The sequence below is a fragment of the Stenella coeruleoalba genome, assembly GCF_951394435.1.
Source record: "Stenella coeruleoalba genome assembly, chromosome: 11".
NCBI lineage: Eukaryota > Metazoa > Chordata > Mammalia > Artiodactyla > Delphinidae > Stenella > Stenella coeruleoalba.
In genome coordinates, this window is record NC_137157.1 from 40,279,105 (window position 1) to 40,305,115 (window position 26,011).

Here is a 26,011-nt window from a genome sequence, read left to right on the forward strand (position 1 = left end):
AATTCCCTTGTTGCTGATGTTTATGGAGCTGAAAAGTCATAATATTACTACATCTCATTCTACCATTTTTCAAGGGACTTGAGCCTCTATTTGCAACATGAAATTTGTTTAAAGCAAAGTTATTATGTCCTTAAAATGTTGATTTCTTGTTTTGTAAAATTTTGCAAAGAATAACCTTATTTGCCACAATACTATCTTCAGGTTACGATCAAATTCAATATAAATATTGTAGAAAATAAATCAGGGAGATTAGTTTTGGGTATTTAAATAATGGATGAGTGTTATATAATCCTCCTGGTAGGCTCAGCTGATTTAGGAGATCAGCTAATGAAACTGAATCACAGGTTTCAACCCAAACGAGCCGGCGACTTGGGGGCTGCCTGAAGGTAATATACATTATATCCTATTGTGGTTCTATAGACAGCTTTGTAGGAAGTATGTCAAAAGAATCTGTTTTATGTTAATGAATATCTTTTCCACTTAAAATGTGAGGACTCATTGCTGGTCACAAAATGATAGTGCTATGTTCTTTCCTCTAAGTCAGGAAATTATACAGGGTGTACAAGGGTCTTAAATGGTTCTAATAGTGGCCCTGCTTTATATGGGTTCTGGGTGAGCCACTGTCTTGGGCACACAAGGAAATCTCATTTAAATAGTATATAGAACAAAGAGAATTATCAGAGCACATGTTTTATTCTTTCTTGTAACATCAACTAGTGGGATACTATAAAAAAATTATGCTAGATTATCTGACACAATTAAAGAACAAAGGATTGAAGTTTGGCTTGAGGAAACCAAATTTTACTTCCAAAACAGGAGGACAGAGAAGGTAGTCATTGTTGAAATGCATGCGAGTGATTTTAGAAAAAGCAAGAGTGAACACTGCTTAGGTTAGAACCAGGATCTTTGCAGTTTTCATGCATCACACTCCATTTTACCGGGATCTATGCTTGTAGATCACAGGGCCATTTTGCCGTTTCTTTGGTGGCCAGACAAGGGGTAACCTGCATTTAATGCACAGTTAGACAGATACATGGACAAATGCAAGTGAAAAGAAGTGAAAATAATAACTTAGAAAAGGGGAGAATGAGATCAAGAACACTCAATTTCTAATGTATGGAAAGCAGAAGAGAAACAAATGCTGTCTGCTATTCTAAGGAAGATCTGAAAATAATTGGTATAGAGATGGTGCTGCAGTTCCATTTAGAACACAGATCTAGGCTTGGCCTGAAGTTGTCTTTAACAAATACTTCCGCAACCGGCAGAGGGAGCGACTTACGCTGAGGCAGACTGCGAGGGCTTCATGGAGGCTGACCCACAGTCACCCGCATTGTGGGGCAACTTGGGGGACGCTGGAAGGGACGAATCAGTAAGCTCTTCAATGTCCGAATGTGAGGATGGAGGCTTGGTGGACTTTTTCTTCCCAAAGGCTTGTTTGAATGAGCTTCTCAGCTGCAAGAAGGACAGAAATTACCTTCCTTGTCTATTTGCACTGGGGGCATCTTGCTTTGGGCCGTTAGTTTGCAGGTGCCATCCTAGCCACTGCCTGGGGTCAGTATGTATAAGCAAAGGATTAACAGCTGCAGCACAGTATCTCTAAAAAAAAAAGATACCGTGTTTTGTGTTTTTGTTTTATTCTTGTATTAATCCAGCGCAGCGCAAACATGGAAGGCTTTTAAACAGTGCAGGGTCAAGGGCATGGCTGTCAGAGCACTCATTTAAAACGAAGTACCTTGAAGGGATCTCCGTTCAGAAGGCTCCTCTCTTCAAGGCAATTTGTTTTAAATGGCTGCTTTAGCGCTACAATCAAGTCAGGGCCTGCTGACCATATAAACTTAAAAAGCAAAATGAAATCAAATTCACCTAACACTTCATTAATTGTGAGTTTCTATTCAAATTTTCAGTTCCCGGACTATGAGAAACCAGAGTTGGTATGGCCTACAGCGCTATTCAGAAAGTAGTTTTACTTCTCTTTAAAACTGGAGATTAAAATGAAAAGACACAAAGAAAAGACATACAAGGTAACCTGTTTTTAAAAGGTATAAAAGCCTCCTGCCAAAATGAATAGCATTCATGCCAAGGGTGGGTATTTTTATAGATGCATGCCAAATTGTCCATGGTTTATATTCACCTCACTTCCTCTAGAGTTCACCTTGCAGAAACATGAAAGAGTGTGGAATTACAAATCAAGGGAATGAAGGCTGATCAGTATTTTAAAATATTACCTACAAAAACATTTTTTTAAAACAGAAAAGATATTTCTCTCATTCTTTACAGAAAGCACTCCAGTAAAATCCTCTGCTAGTTATATTTTGGATTTCATCAAGAGTTCTACTTATTTAACATCTACTTTTCTTGCATGGCATTAAAAGAAATCCTTTACTTCATTGTTTTTAAACATTTTGCAGTGATAGCATCTTCCCCTCAGTTTTTTCAGCAATTACTTAATATCATAAATTCTATCTCTAGCAAACTTAAGGGACAGTTCTGTTAAAGTACATTTTTATATTTATCCTAGGTTCTTTTGGTAGAAATACATACAGTGGCTTTCTTATACAGTGACACTTCATTCACGCTATAAACCCTGTTGATGCAAGGGGTGGAGAGGCTTTCAAGGTCTCTTCTTTCCCTTTTACTTTTTTTATTCCATTTTTTCTCCACTTCCACCATCCACCAGCACCACCACCATCACCACCATCAGCATCACCATCATCTTTTTCTTCTTCTTCATCTCTACCTCCACAGTAAGCCCCTGCTCAGAGCCATTTATTTACACATGTTACCCTATTTTTCTTTACAGTATCTCTATAAAGTCAGTATTAATTATCCAATTTTTCCAGATGAGAAAATTTAGGCTCCCCAAAAAGGTGAGGTCACTTGCCTAAGATCCAAATAGTAAGTGTCGAAGTTGGGATTCAAATCCAAGTTAAGTTAGTGCCAACTCCAAAACATTTGCTCTTCAGCACCATGCTGCCCTAATCTCGGTGATGAGTGTAGCCTTTGAGGTGTCAGTCACTTGAATGAGACACTGTAAACTGCTGTGGATCTCTAAAGCCCAAAAGGAAAAAGCCTGACTCACTGTGCAGTAATAAGCTTCTGAATTAGATGAATGCTAATGGCTTACCCAGTTTTTCTTTTTCTTCTTCTTGGAGTCAGCATCGTTACCACTGCCAATGCTGGAATGGCTCGTGGCACTGTTGATACTAGAAACGCTTTCGGAGGAATGCTGTCTTCTGATGCGGAGATCTAGCCACAGATAGACAGTATCATGTTTACTCATAAAAGCTTGCAATCTGAACAAACAAGACTTTTAGGCTTTCTGAGAGGAAGTCCTCTAATCAATGTCAACATGGCTTTGTACAGATTATTTCAATGCAGTTTTGGTTTTATAAGCTTAATAAAGTACAACCATATTTGCTTTAATTAACTGGGTTATCTGTATTAAGATTCAATGGGAATCTCAAGTAAGTCTGTAGCACTGGTGTTTTAATGAATTCTGAGTTTTGTCCCAAAATGAAATGCTATGCTAGTGATTTTTACTGAATACCTGGATCAAACAGCACTTCCAAAATGATTTATTCCAAATGATTTGTTCCATGGAGTAAAAGGAAACTCTTAATAGCATGATAATTAATTGTGTGTTTTTAATATTTGTCCTTTGAATAAAGCTACCGAAGCCAAATATACTAACTTTCCATTTCATGGAATCCTACCTTGTTAGAGCCAAAACAAACCTTGCAAGTCATCTAAGCACTTCATACCACGGATGGAGCAATTGAAGCGCAAAGAAGTTAAGCAACTTGACCAAGGTCAAAGAGCGAATGGGGCGAAGGTCCTCAAGAGAGAATGTGGGTAGACTGCATTTGTGAATTAAACAGAAATCATACTTAAGACAGTGTAATTCTTCCATCATACCCCTAACCCCTGTCCATGACTTGGAAGAGTAATAGTAGTAACAATAATAACAGGTAATAATAAAGCTAGCTTTTACTACTCTGCTCTGGGAGTACGTAATTTTAAAGCAAACCACTGACATGAGTGTAATTATTAAATTTTCCCTGTGGTCACGTAGCTGAAAAACAGTGGAGCCAACTTGAGACTTAGAAGTATCCTACTGTCTTTTGTACTAATTGCCAGGTGATATCACCTCTATATACTCCTAAAAAGCATGGAGTGCTTCTCTAGATAATACGATATTTTGAAGAGGATACCATCTGATACTAAATCACTTTTTGAACATACTCACTTACTCCATACAATCAGCTTATAAGATTTATTTATAGTCATTAAAATTAAAATTGAAATGATTTCTACTCACAGTGAACTTAAGTGTTAGTGGAGACACTAATAATTCATAAAATTATTTTAAGGTCAAATATGCTTTTAGGCCATTTCTATTGTCATATATAATTGGTATCAATGCATATTATCCAAGCAAAAAAATCTCAGTGGAACTTAAAAGATGTCAGAAATTATTATATAGCTTTCAAAAAGTTCCCATAGAAATAATAGTATATAATCAAAGCTTTGCAGTTGACTAATTTAACAGTAAAATGGCTGATGGCAATGGAACTGTAACTGGTTACTTTCAAAACATACAATAAATAAGTATATGTGTGGGTGTATAATATGCATGTACATATCTCCATCCTTAATCTCATGCACATACATAACAATAAGTACTTTAATTTTTCCATTAAGAGAATAACCATGTTGAAAAATTTTACAGGAGGGTAAAAACAGAGCTGTTTTTAAGAATCCCTAGAGTTTGGTCCAAAAGTACTTTTTTTTAATGATGAGAACATTTACTGTTTTTGCATGTCCAAAACATTACCAGTACCAAAACCTAAATCAAGGTATTTATGTCTGTTGTTTTGATTTAACAATAAAGGAGCACAGTATCCCTTAATCAACTAATATGGAAATAATATGAATAAGCAATAAAAGAACATGTGTAGGTATCTGTGTTTTAAATTTCTGCTACAGTTGGCTATAAGCTTTTCTGAACAAGATTAGTATTTTCTATTTTTCCCTTCATAACTGACTTTTACAAATAAAACAGATGTATTAAGCATTAAAGTATTCCAGAGTTTTTATTATATCCAGAATTAATAAATTATATTTGACTTCAAGTAATCCCAAATTTTAAAAAGATAGGTAAATTCTTGTTAACCGTAGGTCAAAAGTAGTCCTTGGAGGTATTCGTTATGTTCAATTATGACCGCATTTCCAATAAAGATTGGCAAGAGCATAATTTCCATAATACCATGGAATGAAGGGAATGCATTTTACTTTTCTCTGGCAATTCTTTTCTAGTGTTTGTAAGTATTTGACTGAATACATGTGGCATTGCAGAGCTCAGTAAAGAATGGGTGACCAAATGAATATCAACAATCTGAATGAATGGAGAAGCTTATTTTAAAAATATCTATTTCAGTTTTATGTTTATTCATTCATTCATTTTCCACTTCCCACCTTCTGCACCGTCACTGTTCTAGTTCAAGCCACCAACATCACCTACCTGCTCTAAGAAAGAACAGCTATCCAACTCACCTTCAAACCATTCTACAAACCAGAGTTAGAGAAATCTTTTTAAAGAAAAACCTCACCATCACTCCCTTACCTGAGACTTCCCAATGATTTCCATTTTAATAAGAATAGAAAACATTTCAACTCTTGCGAAGGCTCAGGGGCCATGGCTCACGGGCCTAGCCGCTCCACGGCATGTGGGATCTTCCCGGACCGGGGCACGAACCCATGTCCCCTGCATCGGCAGGCGGACTCTCAACCACTGTGCCACCAGGGAAGCCCTCAACTCTTAAATATGGCCCAAATGTTCCTCAGTAATCTGGTCAGTACTTATCTCTCCAACCTGGTTCTACTTACTTTACCTTTGGTCATTATCTTCCTTGTATCAGTTCCATAAAGGCACTAATCTCTTTTCTGTCTCAAGACCCTCCTGGAATGCTCTCCTCTAAATATTTACAATATGCCTTGATATGAGTTCTACTACTACAGAAACACAATCTGGATATTCTATATACATTCAACCCTTTATAACTATTTGTTTTTGTTAGCTTTAAATCTTATAAAATTATTTTTTAATCTTTCTTAGCCAAGTTGAATATTAACTGTTATCGTTTTGTTCATTTTAGGTATCCCTCCCACATTTCTGAGCAAAGGAATTCCTATTTTTCAATTCCAGTAGATATATCAAGCTACCTGTTGCCTGCGATAAAAGGAATCTTTCCAGAAAGTTTTACTTCAGTGACTTGTACTGTGGTAAAGAAAGGATTAAGCCTTTTTAAATCCCTTCTGGACCTATTTACTGACATGAAGATTTAGAACATAAGCTGCTTTATTATAGCTCTAAGATAAGCTTTAAATATGCAGTAATTTTCCATGCAGCATATACATTAACTCCCCCACATGGAAAGTTGCTAAATTCTTAACAGAAGTAGCCCCTAGAGAACTAGTTTGTCCTTCAATTTAAGTATATCTCACTTTATATAACTGTTTTCCTATAAGTTAAATTTCAAGTTTTAAAAAATTGTATTAGTCCTTTCTATAAAATTTGAATAAACCCCTTTTATGTGCAAGCCATCATTACGGCCAGGATTAAGGATTAAGAAAACAGACCACCCTGCCATCGACCAGGAAAGGCAGACCATAAACAAATTAAGGCACCAAAGTGTCTTAATGCAAATTTTGATGAGGGAAGTACAGTTATTTCCAGAAACACATCATAGAGGGACCTCATATAGTTTAGGCACAAGCAGGCATGTTTAGGCTAACTCTTGCAAGATCTCAAAAAGTTTTTATGCTGAACAAACAGGGTAGAAAGTTCCAAGTAGAATAAAGAGAATATATAAAGAACTTTTGAAGAACTGAAAGAAGTTCTGCGTAGCTGAAATATGAAATACACAACATGACAAAATAGCAAGACACACGGTCTAGAACAGCGTCTAGCACATAAATGGTAATATCAATAAGTACTTGTTGAATGAACGAAGCTGGCCAAGAGAGATTATGTCATGTTAAGGAGTTAGTATTTCAACCAAAGGCAATGGGATACCTTTTAAATATATATTGTTACACAACTGCTCTGGTCTCAGTGTGAAGAATGGCATAAGGAGGTGAAAGATGAAGAGCAGGAAGGCTCCTTGAGACTTAGGAGTTTGTGGTCATAGTTCAGGGGAGATATGAGGCATGGTGATAGCAGGATCAGAGAAAAGGGAACAAGATATATTTAATGGATAGAATCAATAGAACTTAGTGATTTACTGTGTACGAAGAGGAGGATTTCTGGCCACATGGAAGGATGGTGATGCTGTTTACTGAGAAAGGAACACTGAAGGCAAAGCAGGTCTGAGAAGAAAGAAGACAAATTCAAATTTGGGGATGTTGACTTTCAGGTGACAAACAGACATCCGAAGATAACCTAATGGAGTTTTCTCTTTGGCAGCTAGATATACAGATCTGTAACTCAAGAGATGAGCATGCCCTGGAGAGATATATTTGACAGTTATCAACACAAATAATAATTATAGGTAGAGTACTAGATGAGCTTGTACAAAATTTTAGATAGGATGAAGAGAATCATAATGTATAAAATCATAATGGAAGACAGTTTAGGACTGCATTCTAAGAAACATCAACATTTAACAAATGCATACAAACGAGTGAATCTACAAGAGAAACTGAAAGAAATTTCAAAGGAGCAGAAGAAAAACTAAGAATGTGGATGTCATGAGCATTAGAAGAAGTGAATATTTCAAGTAGGATGCAGTGGACATCAGCATCAAATGCTATTTGCACAACAAATACAATAAGAATTTTAAACTTTGTACTGGATTTAGAGTCATCTAAGTCATTATTGATGCTGGAGAGAACAGTTTTGCTGGAGTAGTGGAAAGAGAAACCACACTCCCATGGTCTGAAGTGTAACTGGCTGTTGAAGACATTGAATGATTCCATCAAGCTTTCCCAAAATTCATCTGGAAATGCGAAGAGAGATGACAGAGCACTCAGGATTTAGGAAAACATTTTTCAGCTGGTCAAGAGTTGAGCATATTGAATGCTACTGAAAAGAGTCAGAATAGGACAACCTATGCAAAGAAAACAATGACATGACATTATCACAGAGTATTTCTTCAGTGACAATTTAAGGAGTAGGGTGGTGGCAGAGAAGATTATTTTATCATTGCTTCCAATTGCTGAAGCACAGTAATAATTAAAAATACACCAATGTTCAGTCCATTTTCTTACTGTTTTTTAAGTTCTCTACAGAAAATGTACCTTTTTATTGCCCCCACCCAGGACAAGTTGCTCCCAGTATCCACTACTTCACCATATTGATTATTGTATTTTTACATACAGATCTAGATTTCCATACTCCTTCCCAGGTTTGTTTTGCTTGAAGGCAGATATGAATACATTAACCAACCTCCTCAGAGAAAAGTGTTGGACTATAGAAGCAATTTCCTTAAGGTCAGTTTGATACTGAAGCCTACTGTTCTTAAATTCTGAGATTCTGACTGCATTAGTAGCAACTTATGTTGATATATTATAAAAGGCAGTGCGACTGAGTAAAAGCAGCTTTGCTCTAATTAATGAATAAAAATAGATTCCTAGCAGATTGGATGAAAAATGGCAAGATTTCTAAACATACCTTTGGGAGGGTGGTCTGGACCATTGAGCGCTCCCTGAATGGCTGCCTGGGCAGCAGAGTTCTGGGCCTTCAGCATTTCAATGGTTTCTCTTAGTTCGATCAGTTCAGACTCCTGTGAAACAAACAGAATTTAGGAGCTTTAAAAGTAAAAGATTCTTATTCATAGCTCACTATCAAATGAGTTTGATTTTATGTAGTGCTAATGTCCTGGTAGATTTAGATGCGTGGCTGACCTTTCAAGTTGTGTCTTACAACCTCTTACTTGTAAATGTAAGAAGGTAAATGCAATAGAGAATTAAAAAATAATGTCTTGGTTATTCTCTTATACATGTGGTCTGAACAGTCTTTATTTCTTTAAAAGGGTGGTACCCAGAGCTGACCAGTACCATATAAAGCAAGATATCACACTGCTCATTTCAGATACCAAACTTATTAATACTACCCATGATTATATTACGTAGATAAATACTATTATTGCACTGGTACATCATATTGCATTTACTGTTAACTGGAAACCCTGAGTTTTTGTCAAATGAGTGATTTTAGATTTTCTCATTTATTTTGCCCTTAGGAAATAGATTCTTTACATTCAAGAACAAAACCTGGAATTAATTCCTAACTCACTCCTATTAAATGCCATATGTCATCTTAGATTCTGGCACTGTTCATCCAACAAAATTCCTACTATGAAGATCTAGTTTCACCAAGCCAAAGCAATACAGGAATTTTAAAAAAGTGAATAGAAATATATGTAATGTATAGTCCTTAAAATAGTTAAATTATTTAAAAAGTTTACAAATCAAATTTTTATAAAACACCTATTTTCTTATTGAATTAAGGGTAATTTTAAGCTACGTCTCAACGAAAATCCGTGTATAAATTTGATCTCTCATAGTCATTTAAATGAATATCTTTATCAGAAATAAAGGACTCACTATTAGGAAGATAAGATAACAGCACCAACACAACAACAAGGAACTGCAGTGCTGTTTCAGCAGAAGCAATATTTCCATCAGGAGCACAAATACAAGGAGTATCCTTCTTGGCAGTGATAGCAAGCCTAAAAATTAGAATTTTTGTCAGCCTCTAGGGGGGGAGAATTCCTCCATAACGTGTTTGTCATTCATCATTTTCTCCATTTTCTTTCTTCGGCAGAAAGCCAAAGAATCAGGCTTGGGTTCTTCACTCCATGGTAAGCAGTTTATCCCTACTTAGTGTCTCCCAGTATATATGAAAAAAGGCAGGACCATGACAACTACCTCTGCGGGAAACTGCTTCATACATGAGAATGTCCAATGACTATTCCAGCCTTAGACACTTTTTAAAAAAAAAGATAGGTGGTGCTAACTGAAACGATATCCAAGTTTGGAATAGCTCCTTGGCATCTCACATATCTATCTTCTCTGAGTATCTGGCATATTCCTGATAGAAGACAGTTAGGTATTTTTAAAAAACAAACCCTCTTACAGACTTTTAATAGCTTATAAGTCAAAGAATCTCATAATAGAAAATCAATAGCGACCTCCTGGATTCATAGATGGATCTTCAGATACTTGAGTACAATTTCATTTGCATTTATTTATCATAAAGGAAAAAAAACAGGTTTGTGAAAACTGCCAATACCATGACAAATTCAATCCATCATAATTTCTCAGTCCCTCTGAGTTTTATCTATATTCTGTCACTTGTCCAACTAGTAATAGATAATTGTACCAAAATTGAATCTATTTCCCACTTAAAATAAATCTCCAAAGTGATGAAATATTTATTGGAAATCCATTCTGCTTTTACCAGGAATTTATTCACAAAAGAATACCTATAGTGCATACTTAGTGAATCACATAATTGAAATAGTTAATTTTATAACATATAGACTAAGATGAATGTTAAATTTTAAATAAAGTCAGATTTTCGTCCTTGAATTTAAAATTAACAGTGCTTGTATTTTGGATTAAAAATCTGCTAAAACATTTGGCTTTAGGTTTAAAGAGGAAAAATGATATTGAAATCTCATACAAATGTCTAAAAACTTAGCTTAATTTTATGGGTTGGCTGACTTATTTTACTGTCAAAATTCTACCCTTTTCTAGAGAAATCTCTTCTAAAAACTATTTTTTTTTTAATTAGAAGTAAAATGTTCAGGTAATATTGATTTTTCAGAAAACTGTGTTTAATGAAATAGAAGAATGATCACTTTCTAAAATTTTAAGTATATTTTTAACAACAACAGATATTAGCAGGGTAGTTGTTACTCAGTGTGGCACAATAAGCCCAAAAGAAGAATAACTAAGTAAGAAATATATTTGTTATATAATGTGGGGAAAAAAATAAATGAAATAATTAGTTTAGCCAAATTCAGATTAGCAGTTCTTTTAGAGAACTTTGTAAGTATAAATTGTCTTTCATTAAAAAGATAGTTAAGAGAAGCAAGAAGAACTAAAATCCTGTAGCCTGTGAAACAAAAACCACATTCACAAGAAGATAGACAAGATGAAAAGGCAGAGGGCTATGTACCAGTTGAAGGAACAAGATAAAACCATAGAAAAACAACTAAATGAAGTGGAGATAGGCAACCTTCCAGAAAAAGAATTCAGAATAATGATAGTGAAGATGATCCAGGACCTCGGAGAAAGAATGGAAGCAAAGACTGAGAAGATGCAAGAAATGTTTAACAAAGACCTAGAAGAATTAAAGAACAAACAGAGATGAATAATACAATAACTGAAATGAAAAATACACTAGAAGTAATCAATAGCAGAATAACTGAGGCAGAAGAACGGATAAGTGACCTGGAAGACAGAATGGTGGAATTCACTGCCACGGAACAAAATAAAGAAAAAAGAATGAAAAGAACTGAAGACAGCCTAAGAGACCTCTGGGACAACATTAAATGCAACAATATTCACACTATATTCGCATTATAGAGGTCCCAGAAGGAGAAGAGAGAGAGAAAGGACCCGAGAAAATATCTGAAGAGTTTCTAGTTGAAAACTTCCCTAACAGGGTAAAGGAAATAGCCACCCAAGTCCAGGAAGCACAGCGAGTCCCATACAGGATAAACCCAAGGAGAAACATGCCGAGACACATAGTAATCAAATTGGCAAAAATTAAAGACAAAGAAAATTATTGAAAGCAGCAAGGGAAAAACGACAAATAACATACAAGGGAACTCCAATAAGGTTACAGCTGATTTCTCAGCAGAAACTCTACAAGCCAGAAGGGAGTGGCATGATACACTTAAAGTGATGAAAGGGAAGAACCTACAACCAAGATTACTCTAGCCGGCAAGGATCTCATTCAGATTCGGTGGAGGAATCAAAAGGTTTACAGACAAGCAAAAGCTAAGAGAATTCAGCACCACCCAAGCAGCCCTATAACAAATGCTGAAGGAACTTCTCTAAGTAGGAAACACAAGAGAAAAAAAGGATCTACAAAACTAAACCCAAAACGATTAAGAAAATGGTAATAGGAACATACATATAGATAATTATCTTAAATGTGAATGGATTAAATGCTCCAACCAAAAGATACAAGCTTGCTGAATGGATACAAAAATAAGACCCATATATGTGCTGTCTACAAGAGACCCACTTCAGACCTAGGGACACATACAGACTGAAAGTGAGGGGATGGAAAAAGATATTCCATGCAAATGGAAATCAAAAGAAAGCTGGAGTAGCAATACTCCTATCAGATAAAATAGACTTTAAAACAAAGAATGTTACAAGAGACAAGGAAGGACACTACATAATGATCAAGGGATCAATCCAAGAAGAAGATGTAACAATTATAAATATATATGCACCCAACATAGGAGCACCTCAATATATAAGGCAACTGCTAACAGCAGTTAAAGAGGAAATCAACAGTAACACAGTGAGACTGGGGGACTTTAACAACTCACTTACACCAATGGACAGATCATCCAAAATGAAAATAAATAAGGAAACAGAAGCTTTAAATGATGGAACAGACCAGATAGATTTAATTGATATTTATAGGACATTCCACCCAAGAACAGCAGATTACACTTTCTTCTCAAGTGCGCATGGAACATTCTCCCGGATAGATCACATCTTGGGTCAAAAATCAAGCCTCAGTAAATTTAAGAAAATTGAAATTATATCAAGCATCTTTTCTGACCACAACATTATGAGATTAGAAATGAATTACAGGGAAAAAAGCGTAAAAAAACACAAACACATGGAGGCTAAACAATATGTTACTATTAATAACCAAGAGATCACTGAAGAAATCGAAATCAAAAAATACCTAGAGACAAATGACAATGAAGACACGATGATCCAAAACCTATGGGATGTGACAAAAGCAGTTCTAAGAGGGAAGTTTATAGCTATACAAGCCTACCTCAAGAAACAAGAAAAATCTCAAGTAAACAATCTAACCTTACACCTAAAGGAACTAGAGAAAGAAGAGCAAACAGAACCCAAAGTTAGCAGAAGGAACGAAATCATAAAGATCAGAGCAGAAATAAATGAAATAGAAGCAGAGAAAACAATAGCAAAGATCAATAAGACTCAAAGCTGGTTCTTTGAGAAGATAAACAATACTAATAATCCATTAGCCAGACTCATCAAGAAAAAGAGGGAGTGGACTCAAATCAATAAAATTACAAGTGAAAAAGAAGTTACAACACACCACAGAAACACAAAGCATCCTAAGAGAACACTACAACAACTCTATGTCAATAAAATGGAGAATCTGGAAGAAATGGACAAATTCTTAGAGAGGTATAACCTTCCAAGACTGAACCAGGAAGAAATAGAAACTATGAACAGCCCAATCACAAATAATGAAATTGAAACTGTGATTAAAAATCTTCCAACAAACAAAAGTCCAGGACCAGATGGCTTCACAGGTGAATTCTATCAAACATTTAGAAAAGAGCTAACACCCATCCTTCTCAAACTCCTCCAAAACACTGTGGAGGAAGGAACAATCCCAAATTCATTCTATGAGGCCACCATCACCCTATGAGGACAAAGATACTACAAAAAAAGAAAATTATAGACCAATATCACTCATGAATATAGATGCAAAAATCCTCAACAAAATATTAGCAAACAGAATCCAACAACACATTAAAAGGCTCATACACCACGATCAAGTGGGATTTATCCCAGGGATGCAAGGATTCTTCAATATATGCAAACCAATCAATGTGATACACCATGTTAACAAATTGAAAAATAAAAACCATATGATCATCTCAATAGATGCAGAAAAGGCTTTTGACAAAATTCAACACCCATTTATGATAAAAACTCTCCGGAAAGTGGGCATAGAGGGAACCTACCTCAACATAGTAAAGGCCATATTCGACAAACCCACAGCAAACATCATTCTCAATGGTGAAAAACTGAAAGCATTTCCTCTAAGATCAGGAATAACACAACGATGTCCACTCTCACCACTATTATTCAACATAGTTTTGGAAGTCCTAGCCATGGCAATCAGAGAAGAAAAAGAAATAAAAGGAATACAAATTGGAAAAGAAGAAGTAAAACTGTCACTGTTTGCAGATGACATGATACTATACATAGAGAATCCTAAAGATGCCACCAGAAAACTACTAGAGCTAATCAATGAATTTGGTAAAGTTGCAGGATACAAAATTAATGCACAGAAATCTCTTGCATTCCTACACACTAATGATGAAAAATCTGAAAGAGAAATTAAGGAAACACTCCCATTTACCATTGCAACAAAAAGAATAAAATACCTAGGAACAAATCTACTTAGGGAGACAAAAGACCTGTATGCAGAAAACTATAAGACACTGATGAAAGAAATTAAAGATGATACCAAGAGATGGAGAGATATACCATATTCTTGGATTGGAAGAATCAATATTGTGAAAATGACTATACTACCCAAAGCAATCTACAGATTCAATGCAATCCCTATGAAATCACCAATGGCATTTTTTATGGAACTAGAACAAAAAATCTTAAAATTTGTATGGAAACACAAAAGACCCCGAATAGCCAAAGCAGTCCTGAGGGAAAAAAATGGAGCTGGAGGAATCAGACTCCCTGACTTCAGACTATACTACAAAGCTACAGTAATCAAGAAAATATGGTACTGGCACAAAAACAGAAACACAGATCAATGGAACAAGATAGAAAGCCCAGAGATAAACCCACGCACCTATGGTCAACTAATCTATGACAAAGGAGGCAAGGATACACAATGGAGAAAAGACAGTCTCTTCAATAAGTGGTGCTGGGAAAACTGGACATCTACATTTAAAAGAATGAAATTAGAACACTCTCTAACACCACACACAAAAATAAACTGAAAATGGATTAGAAACCTACATGTAAGAGCGGACACTATAAAACTCTTAGAGGAAAACATAGGAAGAACACTCTTTGACATAAATCACAGCAAGATCTTTTTTGATCCACCTTCTAGAGTAATGGAAATAAAAACAAAAATAAACAAGTGGGACCTAAAGAAACTTAAAAGCTTCTGCACAGCAAAGGAAACCATAAACAAGACGAAAAGACAACCTTCAGAATGGGAGAAAGTATTTGCAAATGAATCAACGGACACAGGATTAGTCTCCAAAATATATAAACAGCTCATGCAGCTCAATATGAAAGAAACAAACAACCCAATCCAAAAATGGGCAGAAGACCTAAAGAGACATTTCTCCAAAGAAGACGTATGTACATGAAAAGCTGCTCAACATCCCTAATTATAGGGAAATGCAAATCAAAACTACAATGAGGTATCACCTCACACCAATTAGAATGGACATCATCAGAAAATCTACAAACAACAAATGCTGGAGAGGGTGTGGAGAAAAGGGAACCCTCTTGCACTGTTGTTGGGAATGTAAATTGATACAGCCGCTACGGAGAACAGTATGGAGGTTCCTTAAAAAACTAGAACTACCATATGATCCAGCAATCCCACTACTGTGCATATACCCAGAGAAGACCATAATTCAAAAAGACACATGAGCCCCAGTGTTCACTGCAGCACTATTTACAATAGCCAGGTCATGGAAGCAACCTAAATGCCTATCGACAGATGAGTAGATAAAGAAGATGTGGTACATATATACAATGGAATGTTACTCAGCCATAAAAAGGAATGAAATTAGGTCATTTGTTGAGACATGGATGCATCTAACATCTGTCATACAGAGTGAAGTAATTCAGAAAGAGAAAAACAAATATCATATATCAACGCATATATGTGGAACCTAGAAAAATGGTACAGATGAACCGGTGTTCTAGGATGAAGTTGAGACACAGATGTAGAGAACATATGTATGGACACCAAGGGGGTGAAGCAGCAGGGGTTGGGGGTCATGATGGGATGAATTGGGATTGACATGTATACACTGATGTGTATAAAACTGATGACTAATAAGAACCTGCTGTATAAAAAAATTAAATTAAAAAATTAAAAAAAACAAAGATAGTTAAATTCTACACTGATAGTGTGTTAAACCTGAACTAGTTATCTCTCCATATCTGCAAAAGTCCCTTCCTTTTTTCTTACTTCAGTTAATGAGATCCACCCTCACCATCATTCAAACTAGCACTATCTCTTTCTCTGAGTCTTTCCATGTGATTTCCTCCTGTGCTTTGAATATCCTTCACCCTTAAGGGCCATGGTGACACGTCTCCATCCACATGACACCTCTTAGTTTTCCTTTGAGGAAAAATGAACAGGCTCCTTCTCTATGCATCCAGACCATTTAATGCATTCAGCTTATTTATCTGTCGGAGAGTTTATCTTTTCACCTGATTTATGATCTAATCTCAGTAAATGTTGGGACGATTTTGTTCAAATGTCTGGTCTATGTTAAACAGGTGTTTCTTCCCTTCAAAAAATGATGTAAAACTTCAACTCTACTGCATATTTTAACAAGAGGGTGTCTGATCACTTAGGATGCTATATACTAAAAACGTCAATAACTTTATTATTCATTATAAACTGAAAGTCTCAATGTGGCTAAATCAGTGGAATCACTTCCTTTGGATGGCAACAAAGTGGGTTTTCCTTTCTCTCTTTTCCAAAAGTGTATAGCTATGAATATAAAGAATTTTAGAATGAAAACTGGACTAAGAAAGAAATTTCTAAATAGTTTATTTCTAGCCTTCCTTTTTTCCCCTTTGTAGTTATAGCTGATTGCTCACATTTATTTTTAAGGTACATATTCTCTAAGATGTCTATAATCATGGAGCTTGCAGTGCTGCCGCCAAGGACAACTATGGTCTCCCTGCTTTAGTTTTGGCCGTGGCAGGGAGTGTGGATTAGAAAAATAATTAGAAGTGAGTTCCAGAGATAACCAACTATAAAATCTTTTGATAATCTGAAACATTTTCACATAGTCTTTTCATTTTAAAGGTGACCTAATAGAAGATAACTTAAGTTTTGAGAATCCCTATTAAACCTTCAGAAAGAACCTGGAAAATGTAGATACCACCAAGAGATGAATTTGAAGTTTGTTCCTCTAATTTAGTAGTTTTCAATTTCCTACTCTTCTCCCAAAGAGAAGATTGGGGCTGGAGTAACTCTTCAGAGGGTCTTGGGAATAAGATGATCAGATAATATTTTATTGATATTTTCCACTTTTCAAAAACGATACTTTAAAACATGAGAACCGAACTCAAATTTCATTTACCTACAATGAGCCATTCAAGATAACGATGCCCCAAACATAGGCTGACCACGTGAGATTCCAGTAATGTAGTCCATGTGAGTTTCTTGTGTAAAAGAGGCTGGATGGAGTCAGTATCTCTTCTAACTGTTTTCTACATGTCTCTGAGGCTAAACAAGCTATCAAGGTCAGACTTGAAATGCTTCAAAGTAAAGTGATCAAATGATCAAATACTGTGTCATAATACTGGCGTTGCTCTGTGTTTTTCCAACCTAACTTCCTAACAACATCTGACCTCTTTCCAAATTTCTCCTGGACACAGGCCTTATTGAGAATCTCACAGCTTGGCAACAAATCTCATCAACCAGCCTGACCTTCTACTTGATCTTCTAGGCAAGGCTCTTAAAATTTTTCCACTAAACCAGTCTTTTGTTTCCTCACACTGACACAGTTAATCTCACATTATCTAGCTATAGTTGCTTTGAACACACCCCACTCTCCACCCCTTCATATGTGTCTTAAAATTTTGTGAAGTTTTCTGCTGAAAGAACCTGGCCAGCCCTGGTTCTAACTAAATGAACTGAATTCATCAAACCCCAGTACCACAAGTAACTTGAATCCATAAGTAACTTACAGATTCAAATTATCCTATGCCGTAAAAGGCTAATGAATGTATTTTCTGAGTCTAGTCATAGATTTTTAAAAACACTTCTAGATGATAAATATTTAACCTGAACTAGGAGTTAATGTAAAGATACAATTCAACTAAAATTTTAGCTTCTACATTATCTATTTCCAGAGAGTTGGTTTTGAATTTTCTAAATTTTAACATTTAAGTGTCTATTCATCTAGTCATCCAAAAAAGTAGTTTCACAGAGGTAAGAATGAGCAAACCCTAGACTTTATAGTTAGCATAGAATCAACATCTGAGCTTCACTACTCAAACAAAAATATATTCCTCTGTCATGCTCTGACCTTCTAACAAGACTAACCTACCACACCTTAACATATGTTCTAATTGCCTCTGGCACTACAGATATAAGGAAGTGATTTGAAAGTCTTCTAATTGTCAATGAGTATATAGTCTTAGTAAATTTGCAAGGATTTAGCAGTAGTTGTGTAAAAATTTCATTCATAAAAATATAGATTTGCAGAATTCTTATCATTTTGATGACCTTTATTGCAGCATAAGAAAATAAAACCCTGAACTATAAGTTGAGTGACAATTTTTTCATTTCTGATACGGATGGTATGTAGCTAGTACCACTCTAGATGCACTGAAAAGAAGCCGTTTCATCACATATAATAGATGCTTCAGGGCATTCGGTCTTAATTCTTTTAAAGAATCTTGGTGGAAAAGTACTAGTTAAGGGACAAGGACCTGAAATCCAGGTAAAATTCTTGATCAAACTATGTCACCATCACAATCTGTTGAGCCTTAGGTATAGGGGATACCTAGAGATAGTGTCACCCTCTGGGCAGCATTACTGACAATTATCTTAATTACTCTTATTTATAGATTTACTGTTCCATAACACATGGTCTTCTGGCAGCTACAGGGAATGCTGTTAAACTACTGGGAAATGCTGCTAGACTGATCTTCATTAACTAACTTTTATCATGTGAGCCTAGTGTCAAAAATCTTTGAATGGCTCCCTGTTTCCAAGGACCGGATTCCTTAGATATCCTTCAAGCCTTGGTTCCACATTTCCCTCCACATTCCTTCTTTTTCCCTTAATGTCTCCCATAATTTCCCTCCTTGCAGTTCACAGTCATGGTGTTCCTTCCTCTATGACAAGCGGCCCTCCATCTCTCCTGAATTAATTTTTTTCATCCTCCCAGAGCCTGACAAGGCTCCTCTTGGCCACCTCTCCTCTAAAACTAATGTAAATAGACCCACAGACATAGAAAACAAACTTATGGTTACTAAAGGGGAAAGGGGAGGAGGGAAAAAATAGGAGTTTGGGATTAATATATACACATTACCATATAAAAAAGAGATAACAAACAAGGACCTGCTGTATAGCATAGGGAATTATACTCGATATTTTGTAATAGCCTGGAAGAGAAAAGAATTTGAAGAAGAATAGATATAACTATTCCATAACTATATATATAACTGAATCATTCTGCTGTATACCTGAAATTAACACAACATTGTAAATCAACTACACTTCAATAAAAAACAGAACAAAACAAAAAACCACACAAAAAAACCCAACCCCCCCCCCCCACACACACACCAAAACTAGTGTGAAAATGCAATGGTTCTCTGTGAGAACACTCAGGACACTGTCCTGTTATACTTCTAATTGCACCTCATATTTTCTGCCTCCTGAGTTATTCATACATGTCTTTTCTTTCTTTTATTTTTATTTGTTTATTTATTTTTACCAGGCTACAAGTATATAAAAGCAGTGTTTTGGCACATATATTTAGCAAGAGAATCGGTGTGACTTGGCATCTGGAAGCAAGGAAAAAATTTAGAACATTATTCAAGGGAGTGATTTTGGTCTATGAACCTCACTAAAATTTTGATACAGTTTTCAGGCTATTAATGCCATATGATTGTTGAAAATCACACACTGAAGCAGGAGTCTTGGATCTGAGTCCTAGTTTAGTTTATCTCTTTCTTTCTTTCTTTTTTTCCCTAGTTTATCTATTTCTTAAGTAGATACCCAAGCACATGCAACCACCTTGGCCTTCGGTTCTTCATGTGTTAGCATCCTACCTTGCTTCCCAATATACTCATTCTTAGCTTTAAATTTTTCAGTAGTCCTTACCTTCACCTGAAATTCCCATATAGTTGAATTATATTTTTATCATATTCTGTCACCTACTAGAATATAAACTCTATTTTATATTATAACCGGTTATAAACTAGGATATAAGTATGTGTGTGTGTGTGTGTGTGTATTTCACTGCTGAATTCTCAGTAGCTAGAACAGTATCTCATACACAATAGAAATTCATTATAACTTTGGTGCATGACTAATGGACAAAGGAACCTTGGAAGTCTAGAACAGAATTTCAAAACCTCTGCTTTATATTCTCTGCTCTTTTTTCCCAGGATTGTTGGATCACCAGAGAACAATATGCCCTTTTATCTCAGCTCCCTGAAGAAAATGGCTTTCCTGAAATATGATTAAATGTTATGCCCTCAGCTTTTAGAGAAATGTCTATTTGAACAGAGATTTTGTCTTTTGTTATTTCATGACCCCAATTGAAGAAATTTTACAATAAATTTGTCCTTGAATTCAGTGTCTGAAAGTTTGTCTCTTCAATCTAAATTATGCTCTTCTGGTCAGAAAATGAAAACTAAACATGCCAAGCAATCTCCCTTTGTGCCTTAGCTTCCTTGAGAATCAATTCAGTTCAGTGAATTTCTACTTTGGGGTGGTAATTACCTAGGCTCAAGTATCTTGTTATATACATTCCTCTACTGGTTTTCACTAGATTCTGTCATTGAAGTGTGTTATATCATAATCCAATAAACTTTATAAGATTCTCAAAACCACTCTGGAAAAAAGCAAGTTATAAATCTCAGATTACTAAAATAAACATTGTTAAATAAATAATATAATGAAATAAACATTGTTAATAAAATACAATGCTAATGTGAATGTTAAAAAACCTAATGTTGATAAAATAAAATAAGCATCGTTTTGTGTGTATACATATTTCAATTAAAAGAGCAACCATTCTACTTTCAGTTAAAAAAATGGCAAGGGCAATTGCAGACATCATGATATCTTCCGAGAAAACTTTACAATTTTGGCAATGTTACTTCAAAGATAATGTGCAACAATTATACAATTCTTTGTATTATGGAGATGAATTCTAAAATATTCAGGAATTTTTCATAGACATTATAAATTAACAAACATGTATATATTTCCAATTTCTACGAGAAATTTGCCTACAAATAAAAAAGAGCTGAAGGAAATATGGAGAGGCAAAATATATAAATTTTGACTTCTTAAAGATATTGAGACTTAAATACTAACCATGATTTCTAGCAATATGCCTGGCATATGACCAATGATGAATTTGGTTTATCTTACATTTTTTAAGGAAAAAAAGGAGAGAAATATAAAGAAAGGTAACATTTGTTGACTATCCACTACCTGTGACATATTACAGTATCTCACTCCTCAGAATGATTCTACAAGGTAGTTATTATAACTCCCACTTCTATAATGACAAAATTGAGGGTTACGAAAGGGAGATTCTCCAGCTCTTGAGAGACCTCGCCGAGATTCAAACTTGAGGCTACTGGACTCCAACATTTATAATCTTTCCCACCTGAATGCCCTTAAAAAGGCCTTGTAATCCTACTTGCTGAATTCTTATGTTACATAGTGAAATGGTAAATTGTATCACCCCCAAAAAGATTAAGACAAAATTTATGTGGTCAAAGGAGTTTGTTATCTTCTCTTTCAGAACAGGCTTGACAGGGATGGACAGTGTTCTCTTTCATGGGCAGGGGAGAGCTATGAAATGGGAGAATGAAAGATAAGGGCAAACAGAATACAGTTCTATAATTATACCAGGCAACTATAGGAATATTTGATTTTCTCTTTTGGTTTAATTGGACTGTTCAGTTCTGTTTTGTTTTGTTTTTTTAACTTTAAAAAAAGTAGTAAACTGACAAAACTCAATAACACATGCTAGTTCTTTAAAGCCAAAGCCATACTTTACAGAACTGAAGCCAAAATCGAAGCCATCCCTATGGAAAGATATAGGAACTGATTCTACATCAGTTGAAATTATCCAAAACTATTTAGATATGGATCTCTTTGAAAATTAGATGAAAACCATGGAAATCTGCTCATATTATGCACATATGCCATTCTTACAAATATTTCCACACAATTTTAAAGACTTTTTAGACACTCATCCAAGGACTTAGGTTAGGGCCACCAAATTAATGGCAGGGAGGTAAGTTACTGGTCATCATATGGAAAGTGTCCAGATTCTTTCTATCCAGTGTGGACCTTTTGATATTTCTGCCTTTGTGAACCAAATTCTCTGTTGCTTTTTTTTTTTAAACCATTCCTTCTTCTACTCCATAAAATCCTTCAGGTTTGTTTTAAAGCTTTTGATGTAGCTTAGCTTTACTTCAAAGACAGCGTCCCCAGATGCCAACTAGTCTTGTTACTCCAAAATTATGCAGGACTGTTCCTTGTCTCGTGGATACTGTAACGTAAGGCCCCTTACTTTACAGAGCCCTAACCTCTACTTCAGGCCTTCTTCATGAGTATCTCAGATCACAGCCATGGTCTATAACTGGGCTTATAGACCATGAATTTGTGAAAATTCTTGTCAGACTGCAATTCTCATCAACTGCGTTAAATTATTCCTAGAATATTCTAACTCTTTTCCTGTTTCTTTTTCTTAACATTTGGTATGCTTTCAATAGTTCCAGTCAGAAGTAAAATAATAGACTGCCTGAAAAGAACATGTGTGTGTGTGTGTGTGTGTGTGTGTGTGTGTGTGTGTGTGTTCCAATATAGGTTAATCGGAATCATAAGTCTTTAAATTAAAATCCGAAAAGAAAAGGTATTATCTTGCCATTGTTCCAATTTACTTTAGAATGGATCCTCTCAGTATTATTTCTAAGGAGCTGCATCTCAGGTATTGTTTAAACACCCTATGCAATTTCCTATCTTATTTCAAGCCCCAGTGGCAATTCCTGAACATACCTTCTGTTCCGCTGTCATGGTTAGACTTTGCAGTCGGCCAGTCATATTCCCTAAACTCTTTTCAAAAGCTGCTACGAGGTGAGCCTGTGAACAAAGCGGAAGGAACATATCTTAAATGTCAGAACCTTATGTGGACGGATGAAAACACTTCTCTTTACAAAATGCTTAATTTCAGGAATTCTTACTCTTTAAATACTATGACTGCCATGTCTGGCTTTCAGTGCTGACTCTCCGTTAACACACATCTTCATCTATTATTTCTAAACTTCAGCTTAAAAATCAGTGTTTCAATCTTGACATTTAATGAGTTCAACTTCTGAAAGGGAATGCTATTTTGCAAATAAAAACACCTTCTAACTTGCACATCATGGAGGATTTGATACCCAAAATACTGGATAAAGTTCTGAGTTGCCAAGTTTTTAGACTCAAAGCCCAAGAGGAGGTTGCGGCAATACTCAATGGACGAATGTTCCTCATTCTTATACCTGCATGATGACCTTTGAAGATATTGTTAGCTCCTCTATTGAAATGATGCTCTCTTCCAAGTGCCGGAAATCTGCTGACAGCTATAACATTATCTTTCCTCTTTTTCTACTAACAAAGAATTGAATCGAAAAGAGTTGTCTTCACTTTCCAAACTCTTTTCAATAAAAAGGGCTTTTATTCCTACTTTTTTCCCTTCCACTAAGGAAATGTAGGTAGGCCAGCTAGAAATAATATTCAGTTATATTTTATTTAAGTTTTTGTGGCTCTGGGGTTTTATTTTAAATCTCAGAGAATTATACATATTGCAGTACATAACCGTAACTCTTACGATTAAGAAGTATTTGAAAATCTTATTCTAGTTCTAAAATAGGCCAGTTTCTATTGACATGCTATCATGCAACAGCTTGACCCACAGAATATTATGCATGAAGAGATAAGTCAACCTCTCACTGTGGCTTGATGTAGAACCACAGGTATGTTCTCCAATTTTATTGCATCCATAAAAAGATACAAGTACAGAATGTTTTACAACCTACATCTATAATAAACTATGTGTGGGGGAAAATTTGCCAAAAGGTTATTTTTTTGAGAGAAGGGAGTGAGAGGATGCAATTAAAATAAATCGCCTTGTAAATGGATCACAGGAGTCCTAAGAATTAGGGTGCTAGAAGTTTATTTCATTATTAGTAACAGCCAGAAGTTTATTCCATTATTGGTTAACAGCTAGAATGTCCAAGTCCCTTGCATTAGCATCATGATACAAAGGTGTCTTTGTTCCTAGCTCTGAGCTCATCCTGGGATGCCTTTGTTTTCCTGACACTATAATATAGAGAAAGATGATTTATAGAAGATGCTATTAATCTCCAGTCCATCAGTAAGTAAAACTCTATTCTTTCGCACCTAGCTACAAAACAGAAACAGACTCACAGACATAGAGAACAGACTTGTGGTTGCCAAGGCAGAGGGGGGTGGGGGAGGGCAGGACTGGGAGTTTGGGGTTAGCAGATGCAAACTACTATATATAGGATGGATAAAAAACAAGGTCCTATTGTATAGCACAGGGAACTATTCAATATCCTGTGATCAACCATAATGGGAAAGAATATAAAAAAAGAATTTCTATATAACTGAGTCACTTTGCTGTACAGCAGAGATTGGCACAGCATTGTAAATCAACTCTACTTCAATAAAAAAAATTTTTTAAATAACCAAAAAAAGCCTCTATTCTTTTCCACTCCCTTCTCCCTCTTTCCTCCTTTCCCTCTCTCGCAGACACACACATACTCACGACCTTGAGAACTGTACTCCAAGGTTTGTTAGCAGGTTTAATCAGATAAATAACACTCTTTTTAAAAAACAAATCGTATCTAATAGTTCAAAACGTTTCCAATGACAAGGAATGTCATTACATCAGAATTAGTACCCTCAGAAATTAGCATAAGGTTATGTCCCACTTTCTCTTATACTTAACCTTCACACTATGTTAAAGGTGAACAGAATGAAAATGTACAGCTCGCTGGTTCATCGTCGCGAATATTCATGCACTCAGAAAGAGGGTTTGAAGACCCTGGAAGTCCTCCCTTGCCCCTTCCTCATCTCTGTCCCCTCTCCCTTCCGAAAACATAACCACTGGAGTGACCTGTGTTATAATTATTTTCTTGCTTCCCTATATAGTTTGGCCACTATGTTTTAGCTTGGCCTATTTTTAAAACTATCCGAGTGGAATCACATGGCATGATTTTCTTGGTGACAGTTTTCTTTTGCTTAACATTGTATTTTGAGATTCATCCATGTGGTGTGCAGCAGGAGTTAGAAATTGCTGTAAAGCACTGCTCTGTGTGATTTATCATTTATTGGTCCGTGACGACCATTAGTGCTGATTCCAGTTCAGACTGTTAAAAATAATCCTGCTATGAAGATAAAATGGGTTACTAAATTCTAAAGCTAAAATTGCTTGTTTTCCTCTAAAATAGAAGAACTTTGTTAATATTCACTACAAGAAGTGCAAGACTCTACGTAACATTGAAAAGTTTCAATTCTCCCAAACAACTGTAAGGTTTAATTGTTGGACAACGAGTCCTTGAATGTATATACTTATAGAAAATTGCTTCATTTTACCAGCTGTGCGTATTTTATCAGTTTCATAGGAATTAAAAATATGACAAAGAAAGCAGGACTGTGAAGAATACGCTGCACAAATATATTGCTTATATTTGGTATCTATGAGTAAATATAAAATGTTCACCATTAGAAGGTCAGTTTTCAATCTTTGGAAAATTGCTCTTCATTAATTATTTACAAGAACATATAAAACTAGTTACAAAAGAACATTTTAATTTGAGTCACATTGTTCTCCGTGAAAAGTTTGTTAAAAGTATGTTTGTGAAATGCTGCTTTAAGTTTATGCCCCCTTAACTTAGTTTATCATAATAGCTTTGTTACTTTGAAGTTAATAAAAGGGCAACTTTCGCACCAATTGGATTCATGGAAAGGCACTACAATAGG

The 26,011-nt window shown here is 35.5% G+C and overlaps 1 protein-coding gene across 22 annotated transcripts in view; it reads right to left on the bottom strand.

Annotated features, from left to right (window-relative positions):
- NAV3 (neuron navigator 3) overlaps positions 1–26,011 on the bottom strand; it is a 1,262,224-nt gene that overhangs the window by 33,705 nt on the left and 1,202,508 nt on the right. For all 22 annotated transcript variants that reach the window (XR_013830383.1, XM_079936021.1, XM_079936019.1 and 19 more), the window contains 4 exons: positions 23,021–23,104; positions 8,672–8,783; positions 3,125–3,246; positions 1,280–1,452 (listed from right to left, as the gene is read on the bottom strand). Coding sequence is in view for 21 of the 22 variants with exons in the window: in XM_079936021.1 (XP_079792147.1) it covers positions 1,280–1,452; positions 3,125–3,246; positions 8,672–8,783; positions 23,021–23,104 (491 nt within the window). In the remaining variant the exon portion in view is untranslated. The remainder of the gene's footprint in view (positions 1–1,279; positions 1,453–3,124; positions 3,247–8,671; positions 8,784–23,020; positions 23,105–26,011) is intronic.